The sequence below is a fragment of the Dendronephthya gigantea genome, unplaced genomic scaffold (assembly GCF_004324835.1).
Source record: "Dendronephthya gigantea isolate DGI-Jeju-01 unplaced genomic scaffold, DenGig_1.0 000104F, whole genome shotgun sequence".
Taxonomy (NCBI): domain Eukaryota; kingdom Metazoa; phylum Cnidaria; class Anthozoa; order Malacalcyonacea; family Nephtheidae; genus Dendronephthya; species Dendronephthya gigantea.
In genome coordinates this window covers 170,709-189,971 of record NW_021163114.1, presented here as the reverse complement: position 1 = coordinate 189,971, position 19,263 = coordinate 170,709, and the positions used below count along the sequence as shown (strand labels likewise).

The following is a 19,263-nucleotide window of genomic DNA, read 5'->3' as shown; positions in this document are numbered from 1 at the left end:
CAGTAGCTATACACATTACCATATTAGTATTATATTTAGAATATAATTATTTCCCTATATTTTGACGTGCATCTCGATTTCAGCGATTTTTGCTTGTCAGGATGATTTTCTGAGCACACGTACCATAGTACTACGGTTTCATCCAATGCAAATGCGTATAATTATACTGCTTCATATTCTCATCAGCATAACCACGATGTACTGATATTGTATAATAAACAATATCAAGTTTTTTGACACGACAATACCATCCTGCAGGTCTTCATGAAGACTACCCATGCAACAGATGACTGAGGGAAGATCACTCACAACATATATCTCAATTTGTAATTCTTGTTAGAAACCTTACTATTTCCAATTTTAGTGAATGAACCTGATCCAGAGGACGACAAAAATGACTCAATGAACGAAACTATTCGCATTGCTGTGATTATCGCTGTTGTTGTGGTCCTACTTTCCCTCATTATACTTATTGTTGTGCTGCGCGTGAGAAGACAGAGAAAGCACAGAGAAAAGGAATTAAGGAAGAAGCAAAGAGCCGTAACTACAAGAAGCCAACCGAAAGGAGTTTCATTCCAGAGAAAAGATGGTGAAGAAATGGACATGAAAGAGATGGAATTCAAGGCTAGTTGTGCGGGTGGAGACTTAAATATCGAACCTTAATTCGGCTTTATTTTGGACAATACTGCATGTACATGCATGCATCTATTCTGATATATCTATTCGAATAACTCATATACTTACTGTTTAATTAAGAATGATTGCGAATTGGGAATACTGGGATCTTATTAGCACCATGCATATAATTTACTATATAAATACCGCAATTGATATTATACCACTACACTTAATGACGCTATATAATTACACAAGTTACTGCATTGAACAGTTTTTTTTGCGGATAAAACGATGAAAATGTGAGTATATATAGTTTTCATCTTAAATACAACGTTAAGGTGATATTGAAAATTCTAGGCACTCGTTGGTAAATAGGAAATTAAAAAGTACATTTGCAAACATTTCAAGACCATATTTTCCGTGTTTCAAATGAAAAATAAAGTGACTTTGTTGATAAACTTTTTTACGGTAACTTCATACCGATTCTTCTTTCTAAACTGTTTTGCATTATTTTATCAACACATTGTCACAAGGGTTATGATAAATCATATTCAGAATATAATCAGAATTTTTACCAACCTGCTACAGTTGAAGATGGCAAAACTGTTGATATCAAAGGCTTGACGACTTCGGTGGAGTTAGCACTCAGCGATAAAGGAAGTGTTGTAGAAACACGGGCATCTAAAACCATTGATGTCGTATGGATTACAGACGATGCAATCATGTCTCCTGTAAAAGATATAGAGAATGTAAGTAGTTTTTATTATAATTTCAAAGCTAAGGTGATTATTGGAAATTTTGAAGAAAATTTTCTATAACTATAATCACTTTTGTAATTATACTAAAAAAATTATTTGCCCTCTGATTCGGTGAATATCGTCAAGGTATCTATATTCAGCGACATTCATGCACCTCGTCTTCGGTGTTCATTACAACATATAACAATAACGTTTTGTTAAACTATTTTTAGAGATGAGATTATATTGAATGAATTCAATAAGTTACGACAGACACAAAAATGGCGTTTTTATGGACACATGCACACATCGGCTGACGGAGCGTTTTCTCTAGCTATTTAGCTAGAATATCAAAACGGACACCAACAAACCCGAATACGTGGTGGCTGGGGTCTAATTATGCATATATTGGTTGAAAATATCGAGGAAAGATACCAGTTTGATTTCCGTAATTTAGAGATATACGCCTGTATTAAAAATGCTTACTGACACTCGAGTGTAACATGAAAATTTTGTTATTACTAATCATTGAGAAAGTTATTTCTTGAACGATAATAACATTTGAGGTATCCATTGGAAATATCGAAACGTTATAAGAAGATTGAGATATCCCTTGAGTTTGAGTGTACAAAGAAAATTATCCATGGCTTGCATGTATATCGATTATATTAATGCCGATGAGGATCTCGGATAAGATATAATAGCCAGATGATGTATCAAAAAACGGATATGAAATTAACAGATCTTAAAGAAGGATAAATTCAATTTGATGATTTGAATGAGCAGTTATTTATTAGCTTTTCAACGACACTTTTCTTTAGTTCATAGCACAGCATAACAGCAAATATTTTTAAATTCAATTAAATTAATGTTCGAAATAAATTTTTCCTGATTGAAGGCAAAACGAGGCTATTATACACAATGGAATTTTCCTTGCAACTTGCAATGCAATTCTCATTTTGAGGGAGGTCAATTTGTAAAAGGTGCCCGAAATTCAAGGAAACGTTGCAGATCGTAGAAAATGTTCGTATTTGACAACTTTAGATGCCTCAATAGTACAAGTGCATTAAACGTTGCAAGGAAAGTTGCATAGTGTAACAACGCCTTAATTCACCGATTTGGTAAATAAACAAACTAAAAGAATACCATACATGCCTTTTAAAACCTTCTCTTTGTAGCTAGCATGCACTCTGGCTAAAGATACACAAAACAATGACATATGGTGGTCTTTGTATGTGACAATTATAAGAACAGTTGTCTAATCGAAATGGAATGATAATACAATAATACGATATTCAGTAAATAGCTATAATGCATTGGCTTCAAACATTTCTACTTCTAGTCTTGGGAGAGAAAGAAAGTGCTAGGACCAGGGTTTGATCGGTTGTTTGATGTTAACTGCGAACGTTAAAGTGAATCTTTTATTCCAATCCATCCTCTAGTGGAATACAAACATTTTATGCTTCGCGCAGAAATGATCTATTACCTGCACAAGTAGCGAAGCACAACTTGTAGGTTCTTTCAATCAATACAGGTAAAAATCGCTCGGGCATCTAACAACTTTTATGGCAAAAGATTCGCCACAGCCAGGAGGAAGGATGCATGTAGGGAACGGCTGCACATGCTTTGGCATCAACAACAAGTTCTCGATGGTCGGATGACTTCCTTCGAACCAAATTGGAACGTACGTGCCACAACGTTGTAAACCCGGATTTTTTGTGGGCATTGTATTACCAGCTGTACTTTGAAATCGATACCACTCATCGTCGACGGTGAATCCTCGATCGCAAATGTAGGGCGTTTTACTTTCAAACGCTGTACTACGACGAGTATCGCTTATTATTGTGTAATTAACGCTATCGCAAAATGCCGCAACTATAGAACTCCTTGAGCGTGGTACAAAACGAACAGAAGAAACGATAGAATTGCGTCCATATTCTACATGTCATGTGAAAATATGCTTTAACGGGGACGTTAAAATGTTGTTGAAATGATTGATATTAGCATGACAAAGCCTGACATGACAAAGCATGACATTTTTAGAATAATTTGAAATACAGTACTGTATGGTGCAAACCCGAACAATATTAATATTCTTGCATATTTAAGGCCTAGGTTATACGTCGCATTTTGGTCGCGTCGAATGCAATTCAAACAGTAGATAATGAGATGATAATGAAGCTTAATGAGGTTTATCATCTCATTATCTATTGTTTGAATTGCATTCGACGCGACCAAAATGCGACGTATAACCTAGGCTTAAGTGCTTGCGGGTTTTTTTTAGACACCCTGTACAATCATACTCTAACGATGTCGTAATAGTTTTTTAATAGCGGCTTATGCCTTTGAAAACCAATCGTCATACCAAAGCTTATTGCTTCCAATATACAGGGTGAGTCAGAAAAAAGTCCCCTCTATTGAAATCAAGCCTTTGTTAGAATCTGATTGCCTTAATATTATGATAAACCCAATTGAAAGCAAGACGCTTTATTTGAATGCCTCAACCTAATAACTATGCTATTTACACACTACTGCGTTGATCATGCATTCAAATCAACAAAGGCTTCATTTCAATAGGGGGGACTTTTTTTTGACTCACGCTGTATTGGTGCATGTGATTACAACATTTCTGTCAATTGTTTTATTTCTAAGACAAAGACAATTATTTCTCAACATCATTTAGTGTACAAATTACAATGTGCACAACGAATCCTCAGCAGAAGTTCCAAGCTTTTTAATTCAATCGATGCTGCATGGATAAAAAGTGTCCGTCAAACTCTTTCCCTATTGAGATGAACATTTGCTCAAACTAGTGTCCAGTTTTTTTCTATTACAAAATGCGCGCCTTGTAAAACAATATGGTGTCTAGACCAAAGCGCACATTATGCAAACCTCAACGTTTTGTCCACGAATTTGCGGTTCGATGTGGAAAAACGGGAGGCGAAAGACAATAACCTTTACGAAGTTGAGATCAAAAAGATTGATCAAGAAAATAAACGTGTTCGTACGCATTTCAAAGGATACGATTCGCGTTTTGATGAATGGCGACCCTATGGGCTATGGCAAAGTTAATATATTTCCCGTTTCTTCAGCATGAAAAGCCTCGTGTTTTGGCCGCCGCGTCAATATAGACGATAGAGCCGATAATAACAATAACAATAAAACCTTTTGATTAAAATTCGACCTTGCACGCGCAGGTAGCCGATGTGAACGATATTAATGTCCCTTATTCCAGCATATTATATAATATATACACTAATAAACAATATATCAATAAGAAAATCATCAATGTGTACTGTAGCAGCGTAGGCTATTGCCGACGCTATTTACAGTATATATTTAGAAAGCATTTGTCAGGCTTAAAATTTGTCAAAATATACACGGTATTGAACAATACTATATTTAATAAAGCATACAAGGTGAAAATATAAAATTCTCTTGCCTGCAGTTTATCTCGTAAGTAAACGGCGGGCCTTCATTCTGATTGTGTTCACATCACCAACCATCACCAACAGCAGAGACACCAACAGCAGAGACCTACAGTTCATGGCCCTCGGTCCGACGCTAATTCACGTTGAATATGTACGAAATTCATATCAAAATACGCGCCAAAACATGTAGCTTTCAATTCGGAATGTAAGGAAAAGAAATATTGCATAGTGGAAGCAGTACGAGAAGTTTTCCCGCAACTTCCGCTCTAAACGGCGATTTTTGACCAATATTCTTATATAGCCCGCAACATTCAACCTCCAAAGTCCGACTCCGGTGTCAGTTTTTTTCACTCACCCTGTATAAATGTATAAACGTGAATTTCGCCTGAGTGGGAGAGGAATATTTATTAATGCATCATATTAGTGTTTATTTATTACTATTTAACAATTAGTCGCCGAAGGCGAGGTGATTACAAGCCTATATTCACTGAGCCGAAGGCGAAGTGAATATAGGCTTGTAATCATCGAGCCTGAGGCGACTAATTGTTTTAGTATAATTTCAGTATTGAAAAAGTTTTATTTATAAATACAACTGATACACGTGTTTATTTTATGAATATAATTTTGATTTTGAGTATTTTCAGTCATGTTTTTTTGGGGAAAAGCAATAGTTACTGCTCAGACTGCTCTGAGCAGTAACTATTGCCTCAGAGTTACTGCTGAGGGAGCCAATCAGAATGCTCAAAGGCCATTTTTCAATACTGAAATTATACAAATAGTGTTTATCAATAGTCTGCAAGATTAATAACATGATATATGAAATTTACAATTCCCGCTTCTCAAGTGTCTTAAATAGCATATCTAAAGTTGATATATGTCTATATAATGGCGAGCACATGTTCATCAGTTTTACTGTTGTATTGGGTCTTGAATATTTTTGCCTTTTCTAACTATATATACTTCACCTATTGTTATTAGCGAGTTTGAGCAAGGAAACGAAGTACGAAGACGTGTTTCGGCCGAGGTAGCCATGGGAATAGTAGTTAAACCGTTGACGAAGACGTTAAACCCTCGCCGCTGACCTTAAGCGGAGTATGCGCAAATGATGCGCAGACGTTAAAAAATTGTGAAGTTTGTCTTCGTCTTCGTACTTCGTTGCCTTGCTCAAACTTCCTATTATTGTAGGTGAACTGCAACGTTCTTGTGGTATCAGATTAGATTATAGCTATAACGTATATACATAATGCAACTAACAAATATACTTAGTGAATATAGTATAGAAAAATTGCGAATACAAGCATTAAAATATGAGAGATTGAAGCCACATGTTCCGCGTGACCAGTCTCCTGGGGCCGAGGTTTACAGTTTGCGCATTCACCGCATACGTCACACACGCTGACATCATCTTGTGTCACATACATCGTTGTTGCTCGTTTTTCTAAAGCACAACATTTTAAATAAAGTTAGTTTAGTTAAATAAAGTTTCCTCCTGTAGTAACACTGGATCAATAATTCACTAACATATAGTTATTAGTTTGAAAAAGGTAAATACCTGGTTTATAATAATCGTAAACGATGACTGGGATTGGTTGAGTTTTGCCAATAGCGTGAGTTCTGACTGATTTTATTTTCACACAGACGTCACTGCTCTTCGGGACCTGTTGAAATAAAGTTGTATGTTTGCATGTCAACTGATACAACATAAAACCATAGATAAAACTTACTTCGTTAAAGTATAGGACCGCTTTTTTTCCTGGTGTTTCAATTTTTTCGACTTTATTTCCCTCGGTTTCGAGAAGCTAAAATTGTAGAAACAAAATACTGAACCATTTGCGGCTTTTCAACTATTTTGTTTTGGCTGGTATTAATAGTATAATTTGAACTACAAACAAACCTTGGGTACAACGTCCGGGTCCAAACTAAATCCAGACGGCAAACCAAACTCAAGAATCGCCATTCCAGAATTTTGGCCATCACCCGTGTATCTTACACACGACTCAGCTTCGACTTTGTTATTGTCGACGTTTTTCACTTTAACTTTGACATTAAACGAATTATCGGTTGGAGCATTTTTAACGTTGTATGTCACTCCAATCTTGAACAAGTAAATATTGATTACCACACGGCAGGAGTTTTGGGTATTCGAAGTAAAAACACACCAGAAACTCACCTGTAATACGCCAATTCCTTTTCCTTGTGATGAAATCAAAACTTTGCCATTCACTGTTGGAAGCTACAGGAAATAATAAACGTATAATTAGCTTTACTTTTATCTAGATCTTTTCTTGGACATAAATGAAATATTATTCAGTTTCACTATAGATCGATCATTTTAGTAGATAATTTATATGGGGTATTGTTTGGCACTTCGCAAAAAATGGAACGCTATACACTCTGTGAAATATCTGGGATTTCAGGAATCTAATTCAGTAGTCATATTTGAAGCGTACCTCCTCTTCCTGCAAAACAATCAAGTTATCTTTGTTCACTGAAAATGATTTGCTATAACCAGCTTTTGCTGACAATCCCACATCTACTGTGAAATGAACGTCAGACGAAAACACGAGAGGAGCAAAAACTGAAAGCGCCTGGAGACCAATCACAGTATCCTGTGAAAAAAACACACACTGTGATCCTTTCTGGACCTCTAGGAAGAACACTTTAGAACTGATGAAGCTATCCAGTATAAATAAAGTTAGTTTAGTTTAGGTTTCCTCCTGTAGTAACACTGGATCAGTAAGAGATGATCCTTACTGGATCTCTAGGAAGAACAGTTTAGAACTAATAGAGATATCCAGTATAAATAAAGTTAGTTTTACTAGCATTCCATGCAAGAACAATTTGGAACAGGTGTAATGGATTTCGCAGACTGATCCTTCGAACTTACCTGAGTGGAAGAATACCCTCCAAGTGAGTTCCGTTGTTGAGCCAACCATTGTGCAATAGGTAACCCATTCTGCGTGTTGTTTCTATGAGCATACACTAACAGAACGTATGATGTAATCTCAACGTCGGCTGAAGGAGGTCTGTAATATGGACGAAGCCAAGGGCTTGATTTGGAATTTACTGAACTACTTTGTTTCCAATGTAGTGTTCCATCTAAAATTAAAAAATATCTGAAAATCTAGAAACAATTTAAAACTGGAAACTGGTAAAGACATAGTTTTTTACAGTATACAGTTTTAGTAAACCAGAGTTGGTGATAACACTGGATCAATCAGAGATGATCTTCAAATGTTAGATTACAACTGATAGAGCTATCCAGTATAAATAAAGTTAGTTTAGTTTAGGTTTCCTCCTGTAGTAACACTGGATCAACAAAAGATGATCCTTACTGGATCTCTACGAAAAACAGTTTAGAACTGATAGAGCTATCCAGTATAAATAAAGTTAGTTTAGTTTAGGTTTCCTCCTGTATAGTAACAGTGGATCAATACGAGATGATCCTTACTGGACCTCTAGGAAGAACAGTTTAGAACCGATAGAGCTATCCAGTATAAATAAAGTTAGTTTAGTTTAGGTTCCTCTTGTAGTAACACTGGATCAATACGAGATGATCCTTACTGGATCTCGGGAAGAACAGTTTAGAGTTTGGAGAGATATGCGGTCTATAAATACTCACAAAATGACACGTTTCTTTCGGTAAAATTACCTTCTCTAATCGCCTTCGTCATTAGTTTTTCTAAAGCAGTTTCTTTAGCGGTATCATCAGCAAGTTCGAAGGCGTATGCGATCAATGCCAATGTGTAGACATCGCTTATGCCACTTAGTTTTGTTTTAAGGAATCGTACAGCTTTGGAAATTCCCAGTTTCGTCTCCTGAAAAAGAATGTTTTTTCTGAAGTCAATATGAGAAAGGTCTATTGGATATTGTTACCAGTGCAAAGGCTTTTTACCACATACTTACAGAACTTTCATCTCCAGATTCCAAGAGCGACACCAGAACATACGCGGTTAAGGCCTCTGGAGTTGACGATTTTAATCCACCCTGGAATAAACACAAAAGCTCATAAGTACGGCCTAACAATGCATCAACCCTCGGTATTGACACCAGTGGCGTTATAAGTCATACCTGTAAATAGCTACTGACGCGACCAGACTCAGAAAATGATCCATCTCTTTGCTGAGTTGACAAGATGAAGGCTAAACTTTTTCTCTGGACGGCAGGGTCAATATAAATGTAGGATTTCGCACGTGAGAATGACTTTACAACAAAGGCCGTTAACCTAAAATTAAGTTCAGATTAGTTTAGGTTTCCTCCTGTAGTGGCACAGGATCAATAAGAGATGATCCTTACTATGAAGAACAGTTTAGAACTGATAGAGCTATCCAGTATAAATAAAGTTAGTTTATATAGTTTAGGTTTCCTCCTGTAGTAACACTGGTTCAATAAGAGATGATCCTCACTGGACCATCACGAGAAACGAAATTGAATCGACGTTGAATGAAAACATACCATAAACTACCCGATCTTCCACCACGTCCTTCACCAAAAGCGCTGTACGAACCATCTGAATGCTGATAGGTTAATTCCCGTTGGTACCCTACGAAATAACTAAAATATCTAGAATATCCAGCAGACCCTTTCCTTCGAGGGCAAAGACTTTGACAACTTTGGACATCTGCGGGAAAGACAGTGCAAGGGATGAGCTTACCTGACGTCATGAATTTAATCGACTTTTCCTTAATACTTGGTGTAAGCTGGCCGACGTTTTCCAAATAGGCGCGAATGAACATGCTTGGTGCAAAGTTGATCATATTTTGTTCCCCGCAACCGTAGGGCATTCTGAGCAGTTTCTCTATGCCACTAATTGATGAGCCCATAATGTCACCTTTTGATAAAAACAAAGCGGAGTTCATTGGTGGGAATATTTTGGTTAATAAGTAAGGCATCTGAGTGTAGTTCTAACAATGAATACTAACCAATCACTGATATCGTCCCTTTGGGCGAGCCTACGACCACATCGGACGGCAAGGCGAGTTCCAACTCTTTGGTGAACTTTGCTATACAAAATATGAAGACAAATGCATGGTCGTTGGAATATGAGGATATAAGATGAACGTGTGTCAGTAGTTAAAAACAATGAGATGAAATACCTGAAGAACTTAAATCAATAAGAAGACTGTACGAATATTCTTGCTCGATACCCTCGGGCTGAAGAGATATAAAAATCAGTCAATTGTCAATTGTAAAGGGGGTAAAGGGGCGTAGATGAACCGTTGGTAACAAAGACCTCAAGTATGTCAGACAATAGCGAGGTTCAGATTTGGGTGTTACCACAACTGCTATCATTTCGAAAACTTGACCCAATCAAATATGACAAGTCTATCAGATTAGCCAATCACGAGCAACTTAAACGTAGTTGAAGTCAAATGTGAAATTCGTTTATAAGAACACGACGTCAACTACAGTATCTTTAACCCAGCAATGCATTGGGCTTACCTCGACCAGGAGGGTTCGTCTTACACCATCAGCCGACGTCGTGGTCTGCGCATGAACTGTGATGGGAATGTAACCAAGCTTTTTAGGTATTATGGGAAACGATATTGCAGTTCCACTATTGGCCAAAACCTTGATGACGTGAATAACGTCACTTGCGTCACTGTTCTTTATGAGACTATTTTCATCTTCCTCAACCATATTCTCCCAGTCATCAGAACGTTTTAAGGTAACGGTTACCTAAAGAAATAAAGTGAATAGATAGCTTTAACAATAATCGTGAACATGCAAGTGTTACTGTAGAAGGGGAAAACTTAAACTAAACTAACTTTATTTAAACTGGAGAGCTCTAAACTGTTCTAAAGATCAGGGGTCGGTTGTTCGAAAGGCGTTTAGCTTAAACGGTAGATAAGTTCAAAATTGAAAACAAAATTATCTATTTATTGAACAACTGAGCTGAAATATTTCGATGAAAATAGTTTAATTTTCAATGGAAGTACATATTTAGTGCACAAGATGCAGGCGCAACCATTCACAACATCTATGGGAGTGTTTTTGAAATTTGGCTTATCCACCGTTTAAGCTAAACGCCTTTCGAACAACTCGCCCCAGTTCTACACTGTTTTTCCTAGAGGTCCAGTAAGGATCATCTCTTATTGATTCAGTGTTACTACAGGAAGAAACCTAAACTAAACTAACTTTATTTATACTGAAATTATGGCATTTTAAACTGTTTTCTATATTGATCCAGATCTTTAAAGTTGCCTAAAAAATGCACCTTAACTTCCTTATTCTCGTAGTTAAATACGATAACTTTGATGGCAACTTCCTCTCCTCTGATCACAGAATATGGAAGATCCAGGGACAAGAAGAATGGTTGAAATACTCGAAGCTATATTAAAAAAGAAGAAATATGAAGACAAAAAAGTCATTGACCGAAGTTACTTGCAGTAATATGAACTATGGAGATTCAGATATTCTTATTTTCAAACCTGGGGTTTCTCGTTTGCCACTCCAAAGCCTGTTACATTGGAAACAGAAAAACCACTCAACACCCATGACGTAATGGTATCTGGTGATTTACTCAGCACCTGCGCTTGCCCCGCTGAACTATAAAAGGTAATGGAGTGTGCATAAATAAAAATCACTGTTAGCTATCAACGATAAGGTTGTAAAACACTGACTTTGTACGAGTAGTTTCCCATAGCCAAGTCTCTGGAAAGATGGTTCTGACTTTAGTCACTTCTTTTAATGGCAAACCTGCTTTGACATTCATGTCCATTCTCTCCATTAAAGGAAATCGGGAATCTAAATGAGAGTTAGTTAATACAAATCACTCACCGATTTACTAATATAGTATTATTATCGTCTGGAAATTATTGGTATAGTACTGGGGCCAGTTGTATCAAGCCCGTTTAGCTTAAACGGTGTAGTCAAAATTAAATAACACTCTTACGTCTCTCTGGAATGAGTGAACTTGAATATTATGCACTGAATATGTAGTTGTAAACAGTATCGTCGTATTAAGGTTAAAATATTTAGTTTGCATGTTGAATAAAACGATAGACTTGCTTTCTATTTTGAACTTAACCAACGTCCCCATGTCAAAAATTAATTCTGGCAACGAGTTTAGCAAACTCTTCTGCGCGACTTTTTTGTATAAATTACAGAGAAACACTGATTTTTCTACAACTCAGAGAGTTCACCTCAAAAAATACTTACAATCATAAGGATAACGGAAGTTATTATTATTTCTAACACCTTTACAGTCCGATATGACCCGCAGTTTCACTCCCTACAAGTATAAAATATCGTATTTGGATTAACATATAAGAATAAAGGTTTTATATTCCTCCAAATTATGGCAGATTTCTGCTATAAAGAATTATTTTTATAAATATAAAATAATTATTATAATTTTGTCTGTAACATGCCTCGAATATCTGGAGTGAGTCTTGCGCCCTGGGGTACCATGGGAAGAATGATCGACGTCGTCTCCATCGCCACCAGGGGGGGAATGACCCATCCCCGCCATAACTTTCTAACTCTTCCATCACCTAGAATTTAAAATGTTCTCCCTAGAGGTCCAGTAAGGATCATCTCTTATTGATCCAGTGAGTGTTACTACAGGAGGAAACCTAAACTAAACTAACTTTATTTATACTGGATAGCTCTATCGGTTCTAAACTGTTCTTCCTAGAGGTCCAGTAAGGATCATCTCTTATTGATCCAGTGTTATTACTACAGGAGGAAACCTAAACTAAACTAACTTTATTTATACTGGATAGCTCTATCGGTTCTAAACTGTTCTTCCTAGAGGTCCAGTAAGGATCATCTCTTATTGATCCAGTGTTATTACTACAGGAGGAAACCTAAACTAAACTAACATTATTTATACTGGATAACTCTATCAGTTTTAAACTGTTCTTCCTAGAGGTCCAGTAAGGATCATCTCTTATTGATCCAGTGTTATTACTACAGGAGGAAACCTAAACTAAACTAACTTTTACACCAACCTGGGACACAGAGAAGTCATTTCCTTCATCCAACAAGAGTACACTCTTGTCAACTGCCAACAGTCCAACTTCAGAATTCGGCGAAGCCTTCACGTTGACAGTAACATTCTCTCCTGGCTTGGTTTGAGTGGTGTTAAACTCAACAGAAACCTGAAATGTAGCATGTCCCATGTTGAAGCAAGCGGATTTTCTCAATTATTGCAAACGTCCAATTTTAAGCTACTATTCTTTCATGACCTACATCGTTCTCAAAAGCCCCATTTACTTTAACTGTAACACTGTCGGCCACAAGTTCTCCATCGTTTCGTATAAAATATACCACAATCTTTGCTGTCGGCGACATGATACTGGTAGCCATGAACTTCAAGGTTGCAGTTTGAACGAAGGGGTTATGAATTACGGTTTTCGATTCTATCGTATTTCCTCGCGAGAGTAGCTAAATAAAAGGATTAAGAAATTATATCAGAGCTGCATGGGAACGGTGGTTAAGTTCAAAATAGAAAGCAAGTCTGCCGTTTAAACTACATGTTTTTGACCCTAATACAAATATACTGTTTAATTACAACTACATATTCAGTGCATAATATTCAAGTTGACTCATTCAAGAAACTGTTCAAAGTGAGATCTAAGAGAGTGATCTAATTTTGCTTATCCACCGTTTAAGCTGAACGGGCTTGATGCAACCTTCTTGAACTGTGTATACTGTAACACAAGGTACCGGTACTGTTTGGAGGATGCTCGTTTTATTTAGAAAGGTTTTCCCAACAGACCTTACTTTCAGACTTACTTTCTCTTTTACAAAAAACAAAACTTGCTTTATACAAAATAGAAACTTACAATGTTTAAGCCAACTTACAATGAAATTTAGGGATCCAAATTTCTCTGTTGATTTGACATGACAAACGATTTCTTTCCCAGCCTAAAGTGTACGTACGAATTAAGTTAAAATGTGAATAAAATACGAAAAGCAGCAACATTGTTACTAACAAGTGATCCACTTCCTCACCTGAACTTCATAACTCTCGGCTGTTACACCCAGATATGTATTGCTATTTGACCTGAATTTCAACAATGATTTACGATGCATGCTGACTTCTTCACCGAACCTATCTCTGGTCTTTGCCTGTAACCAAAGAAATTTAATGATGCAGAATCCATTTATCTCTCAAACTTGTAATGGCCTGAGAAAGTCATCATGCATACAGTCCATACGATACCTCAATGCGTAGACTGCTGATATTTTGCCCAATATTTCGGCGAAAAATAACATAGCCATCCTTATCGCTTGCATAAGTGGATGAAATTGCTCGATCATCAGGTTTGGTTGTTGATGTGACGATGACTATGTGATCAGCCAGAGGACTGCCGTCTTGTCGAGTTACTTCAATCTAACAAAGAAAATCAGCAATGTATAAATACTGCATATGATCATATCAGGTTCCACCTCCAATTAAAAGAGGGGGTGGATGCAAGTTTGTAGGGGGGGGGGCTAGAAGTAAACCCCAAGATCAAACTATATAATAGAAATTGGAAGCAACTAAATCTTCCTTCTTGCAAAAGGGGTGAGAAAATAGGTTTTGTTCTAAATGAAAAGGGAGAGGGAATAGTTAAAGTTGCACCTACTGTACTTAAAATTTGGGAGGAGGAATCTCTACTATGATAATTAAGTTGTTCAAAGGAAATCCTTGATCTTACCAGCGCTTGAAATGGGAAGCCAGTTTTAAAAGTTTCAGGGTTCGAATCAGCATACTTAAGAGTGACTGCACTTCGGTACAGTTTCACAGTCGTTTTGCCAGAATACGTCTTCTTTGTCAGTGTTTCTGTTACAGATGCATTCAACTTAAGCTCCGAGCCATAATTATTTTGATAAGGATTGCTGTGGGTGTGCAACCATTCAACCTTCTCCTTTGGTATTAAAAATTCATGACTTCCGTCAAACTGTAAGAAACAACTAAAATATCAATAGAGTCGATCCCTGAAAACTAAAATTTAACAAGAGTGAAAATTTTGCATGGAACTCTCTATCATGCTTAAATTTATGAGACTATGAGTTTACTGCAGTTTGCCAATCAAAATTCTTTACAACTTTTGTTGCAGAAGTATAAACCAACAAAAAATACTGATGCAAGTATGCATGCATGTACAATTGACACTCTCAATCTCCTTTTAGCCTAGGGGTTTTAATTAAATATAGACACTTACATCATCAAAATTCAGTTCATACTTCCTAACAAAGTCATAGCTGGAATAAGCAGACAACTTGGCCTTTCCTTTTACTCCTTTTCCATAAGTATACCTTAAAAATTACCAGGTGATGGATAAGAATACATTGCTCTGTCAAAGTTTCATTGTTTCTCAATAATTTTTCCTGTCAGACTGATTAACACAAAGTCTTTAAAGTGGAACACAAAGTCTTGCAGTCTTTTAAGTACAACATACTTAGCTGTAATAGTTCCTTGTATATCTCCATTTCCTTTTGATGCATAACTGCTTGTTAAGATTTTTACTTCATATTTTGGGAGAACTGATTAAAACAATAGACAATGCATGTTGATTATGTCAAGTTTCAAAAACAATATTTTATTTCTAGATGCAAGATATTTCATTTTATTATACCATATTCCTTGACATCAAATTTTGTCTCCTTCTTTACATTCTATAATAAGAATCATTGAGAAAATGTACATAAAGAAAGTTATTCGGCTAAATAATAAACATACAAATTTTGTGTTTCTTTTCACAAATTTATAGGTTATAATTTACCTCAATCTCAACTGATATTTTCCATTCACCCATGTTTGGCTGGGAGGATAGTTCAAAATCTTTAGAAACTATGCCTAGATTTATAAATAAGAAAAAATGATATATGACAGAATTTGTAGCAATCATTGACTAGAATGAATTGGAGAGAACTAACCTGAAGCACTGCTCACATCTTTCCACAAGGCAAGCTTATTGCCCTTGGGATCCTATAAATAGTACTGAAACGTTATTAAATTATTATATACCTGAGCAGTAACCGAGTAAGACAGCAAACCTTAATTGATGGAGAAGGAAAATCCTAGTAGGGTTAACAAGAAGTATATCCAATACTTACTGATACAGTTATTGTCATCTATGGATAAAAAGAAAAAACAGATGTGATCATTATGTATTTTCACAAACTGAAGATCTCTACAATAACTTATTCTGGTTTGAATATTTACCTTTCCAATAAGAACTTTCAGACTTGGGTAAACTGCCAGAATTCTCATGTGAACTGTGTGGAAAAGTTGGAGATTTAAAAGTACGGTACTTGGTTGGTCATCTACATTAATACTACATGTAAAATTAAGTTATTGAGTTAAATGTTTAGTGGCCAATAAAATAGCTCTTGCCTGTTTGTCCTGGTTTATAAATGCCTTTGTCAGTTTGGACATATATTGTGAATCCTTTCATCTCAAACGTAATGAAATTAGCTTGTCTTGTCTCGTTAAATGTCAACCCACCAGAACCAGTGATGTATAAATATTTATTTGTACGATAGTTGTCACTGTTCTCTGGAAATCCTTCTGATGGAATCTGTGGAAACATATATGAATTAGAATACTGTAGAGATTGATTAATTGATTACAGTTTGCCTGACTGATTTCTAATAAATATTTAACCAACTCACTTGAAGTAGAAGTGAACCAGTTTGTCCTGTATTATCAGAGAGAAATATGAACATATTAGCCTCTAAGACACTACCATGCAACACAAGGTTGAAAAAAATTATTACAGTATTAAAACAATAATGTTAAGGTTTTCTGATGACAGTGACAAATAATAGCGTGCATGCAGATATCACATTTTTCTCAGTGTATATTATACAGTTGAGTTTCAACATTGCAACAACTGTGTTAGATATAATGTGTCTTGCGGATATGTATTTAGACTATTCAACTTGCAAACCTGCGTTAAAAACTCCAGAAGCAGATGCAATTTGCTTAACATCAATTGAGAACTTCACGTTGATTGTAACCGGGGCATCATGCGGCATTGCTCTCAGAATGAGAACGCTCATTTTCACAGACATCCCGGGTCGAAATGTGTACGGAGCCGTTATAAAATACGAACTAAATGAAGGAGAGGTTTACTAGATTAGGAGACAGTATGAAATAGCCTGTATTTTACTTTGCCCTGGGTAACAAAAACGGCTACCCTTCGTCCTCTTGAACTCACTATGAACCATGAACCTAGGAAGAACCCAGTCTTCACTTTTGTGCAATTGCAATATTGTATACATGGATAGTTCATCTTTGTCAAAACGTCCAAAATAAGCTGCATAGTAAGGTCTATATTCTGCAAAACAGCGCGATATGCAGCTGCAATCTGAACGCAATTCAAGACGAAATCAAATAACGGATGTAAGCAAATCAGTAGAAGTGTTTAAGTAGAGAATAACAAATATAGGCTTCAAAGTATATCAATCGATCGTTCTTGCTTGGTACATCATAAAAGGCTTAGCAAATCATATACTGTACTTACTTGTTTGAAAAGGCATTAACATCAAGCAGGAACAAAGTTAGAGCAAAAAAGAAGATCTTTAAAGCCATGTCGCAGCATGGAATTCTCAACAATTTGAATACTTCACAAATGTTTTGCTTAATTGCGACAATTCAGTGTTTATATTATGTGCTTGGCTCAACATTGTTACATGCATGTTCTCCCATCATGTGATTCATGTCCGTGTTCGTCACCCCCCCCTGCAATATGCACATTATGCTAATTTTCTAGACATCTACGTTCCAAGCAACCTCGTCTTGATTTCAGGTTGTTATTTTGAGAGAGAAAAAGCAGCCCAACAATTTTAGGAAGACAAAGTGTCACAAGCTTTTTTTGAACAAAAAGCGAAAGAAAAGCATTGGCACAGGACAAGGATTGACCATTTCGCTGGGAATCCTGGGATTGACATCAAAATTGAAGACAAAAGTTAAAACAGAGAGATTCAAAAAAGCTTTTATAAATGGATTCTTATTTAATTTTATATAAATTATCAACGCTTTTATTCTAGAACTTAGATTATTAAATCATATTATTCTTACTTTAGAGATTTTAAATTCTATACTTTTAATTGATGTAAATACTCATGATGATGTATACCCAGGTAAAAATCTATGTAAACTCAAACGTTTGTTTTGAGTATTCTAACAAAGGCTTTTGAATTGAATTGAATTGAATTGCCTCAGTATCTCTTATATTTCGTACAGTAGCGTAGCCAGCGAGACAATTTAGTCACGCTATGTTAATATTTTGGTATTCATATACTGTGAAAATAATCCTCCAGTGATAGCCGACAAAATCCACTTAAATCGTGAATAAATTAAAGGACCTGTTTTTGATCAAACGGGTGGCTTGGGAGAAAAGTTGGATAGGAAAGAATTGTGACACGGTACCCCCGAAGACGAGTTTCTGTTGTTAGGCCACGGCTAATATTTACCATTTACTTACATGGTCGGTAGCTACATTTTAGACGTTAAAATTCCGGATGCCAAGTTTGCCATAAAAATGCAACGCGTGTATCAACAATATTGAAGGAAATTACACATGTCAATGCTTAGACGGGTTTATTGGTGATGGTTACCATGATTGCTTCGGCGAGTTAAATACGAATGGCCTTGATCATCGATAAAGGCCGGATCCAAAGCTTTGTATTATATTAGACTAATTCACGTAGTGTTTTCTATAAATATATTTAATAATTAGTTCACTAAATTTCGAGAATATAAAAATTGGGTTAGGGTAAAACGCAGATACGGACGGTCGGACGGATAGCTTACTTTTCAATAAAACAAATTTTAAACGTCATATCCGTTTTTTACCCAATAGGGTAAAACGCGGATATGGTATAAAATATGCTTTTCGGGCGTTTAAAAATAAACTGTGACTAGATAAATATGACTACATAAATATGAATATAAAATAAGAATGTACCGAAATTGTGCCGGTACACAGATATTCACTCATAATCTTTTTTTAAATAAAATGTAATCAAACAAATACCACATGCATAATCTCGCACTCTCTATAAGTCACAGCGTTCGTGTTACGTTACTTTACATGCTTTCTCGTGCCTTTTTTGGAACCGCGCACGGACTGGAATTACACAGGTCACCCATTTCAAACTGTTCCGCTCATGAATATAAAATATGAATATGAAATATGAATAGATTCATAAACGTGCAAGTTTAGTATAACGTATACATATTTGTATAATAGTGTATTAGATTTGCATTCCAAACTGTCGGAGCAGTAGATGTTGCATGGTGAGTTGTGGTGCTAACCAGCTTGCTACTTCTACGCAGGTCGGATCTCATTTCACATGAAAGTACACATTCCCCGCCTTGCTGACTCTTCCACCTGATATTGGATGCATGTACCAGCAAAGCATTTTGGTAACGACAGTCATGTTAAAAGGTGGATGTAGTATATGGTTATTTGGTTTTAGAGCCTGCCCACAGCCAAAGCAAAATCGTGTATTTGAGAGATAGTAGTCAAGGT

General features: G+C 36.2%; 2 protein-coding genes across 4 annotated transcripts in view; one reads left to right on the top strand and one right to left on the bottom strand.

The window, feature by feature from the left end:
- Positions 1 to 19,263, top strand: part of LOC114534643 (fibrillin-1-like) — a 95,798-nt gene that overhangs the window by 28,292 nt on the left and 48,243 nt on the right. Inside the window, exon 38 of one of the 2 annotated variants that reach the window (XM_028556113.1) lies at positions 365 to 997. The exons of the other annotated variant lie outside the window; for it this stretch is intronic. Coding sequence (XP_028411914.1) covers positions 365 to 663 — 299 coding nt within the window. The 3' untranslated portion in view covers positions 664 to 997. Of the gene's footprint in view, positions 1 to 364; positions 998 to 19,263 lie in introns of those variants that run through there. 2 annotated transcript variants of the gene reach the window in all.
- LOC114534645 (CD109 antigen-like) lies at positions 5,498 to 17,427 on the bottom strand. Of its 2 annotated transcripts, XM_028556114.1 has the most exons (37): positions 17,251 to 17,427; positions 16,675 to 16,838; positions 16,397 to 16,422; positions 16,119 to 16,302; positions 15,948 to 16,000; positions 15,839 to 15,856; positions 15,659 to 15,710; positions 15,505 to 15,578; positions 15,358 to 15,397; positions 15,181 to 15,265; positions 14,944 to 15,037; positions 14,437 to 14,679; positions 13,959 to 14,129; positions 13,748 to 13,864; positions 13,598 to 13,660; positions 12,983 to 13,177; positions 12,742 to 12,891; positions 12,160 to 12,282; positions 11,948 to 12,020; positions 11,410 to 11,533; positions 11,218 to 11,335; positions 11,004 to 11,117; positions 10,229 to 10,465; positions 9,883 to 9,940; positions 9,709 to 9,789; positions 9,441 to 9,617; positions 9,242 to 9,329; positions 8,858 to 9,011; positions 8,693 to 8,773; positions 8,439 to 8,604; positions 7,674 to 7,885; positions 7,237 to 7,395; positions 6,957 to 7,019; positions 6,681 to 6,881; positions 6,511 to 6,585; positions 6,339 to 6,444; positions 5,498 to 6,224 (listed from the first exon to the last, which is right to left on the bottom strand). In XM_028556114.1, exons 1-37 carry the CDS (start codon positions 17,316 to 17,318, stop codon positions 6,049 to 6,051), a joined length of 4,383 nt encoding a protein of 1,460 aa, XP_028411915.1. In that variant the 5' UTR covers positions 17,319 to 17,427; the 3' UTR covers positions 5,498 to 6,048. The 2 variants fall into 2 exon arrangements, with proteins under 2 accessions (XP_028411915.1, XP_028411916.1); XM_028556115.1 differs by lacking the exons at positions 15,181 to 15,265; positions 15,358 to 15,397; positions 15,505 to 15,578; ... (5 more) ...; positions 16,675 to 16,838; positions 17,251 to 17,427 and having other exon boundaries at positions 14,437 to 14,692; positions 14,944 to 15,033.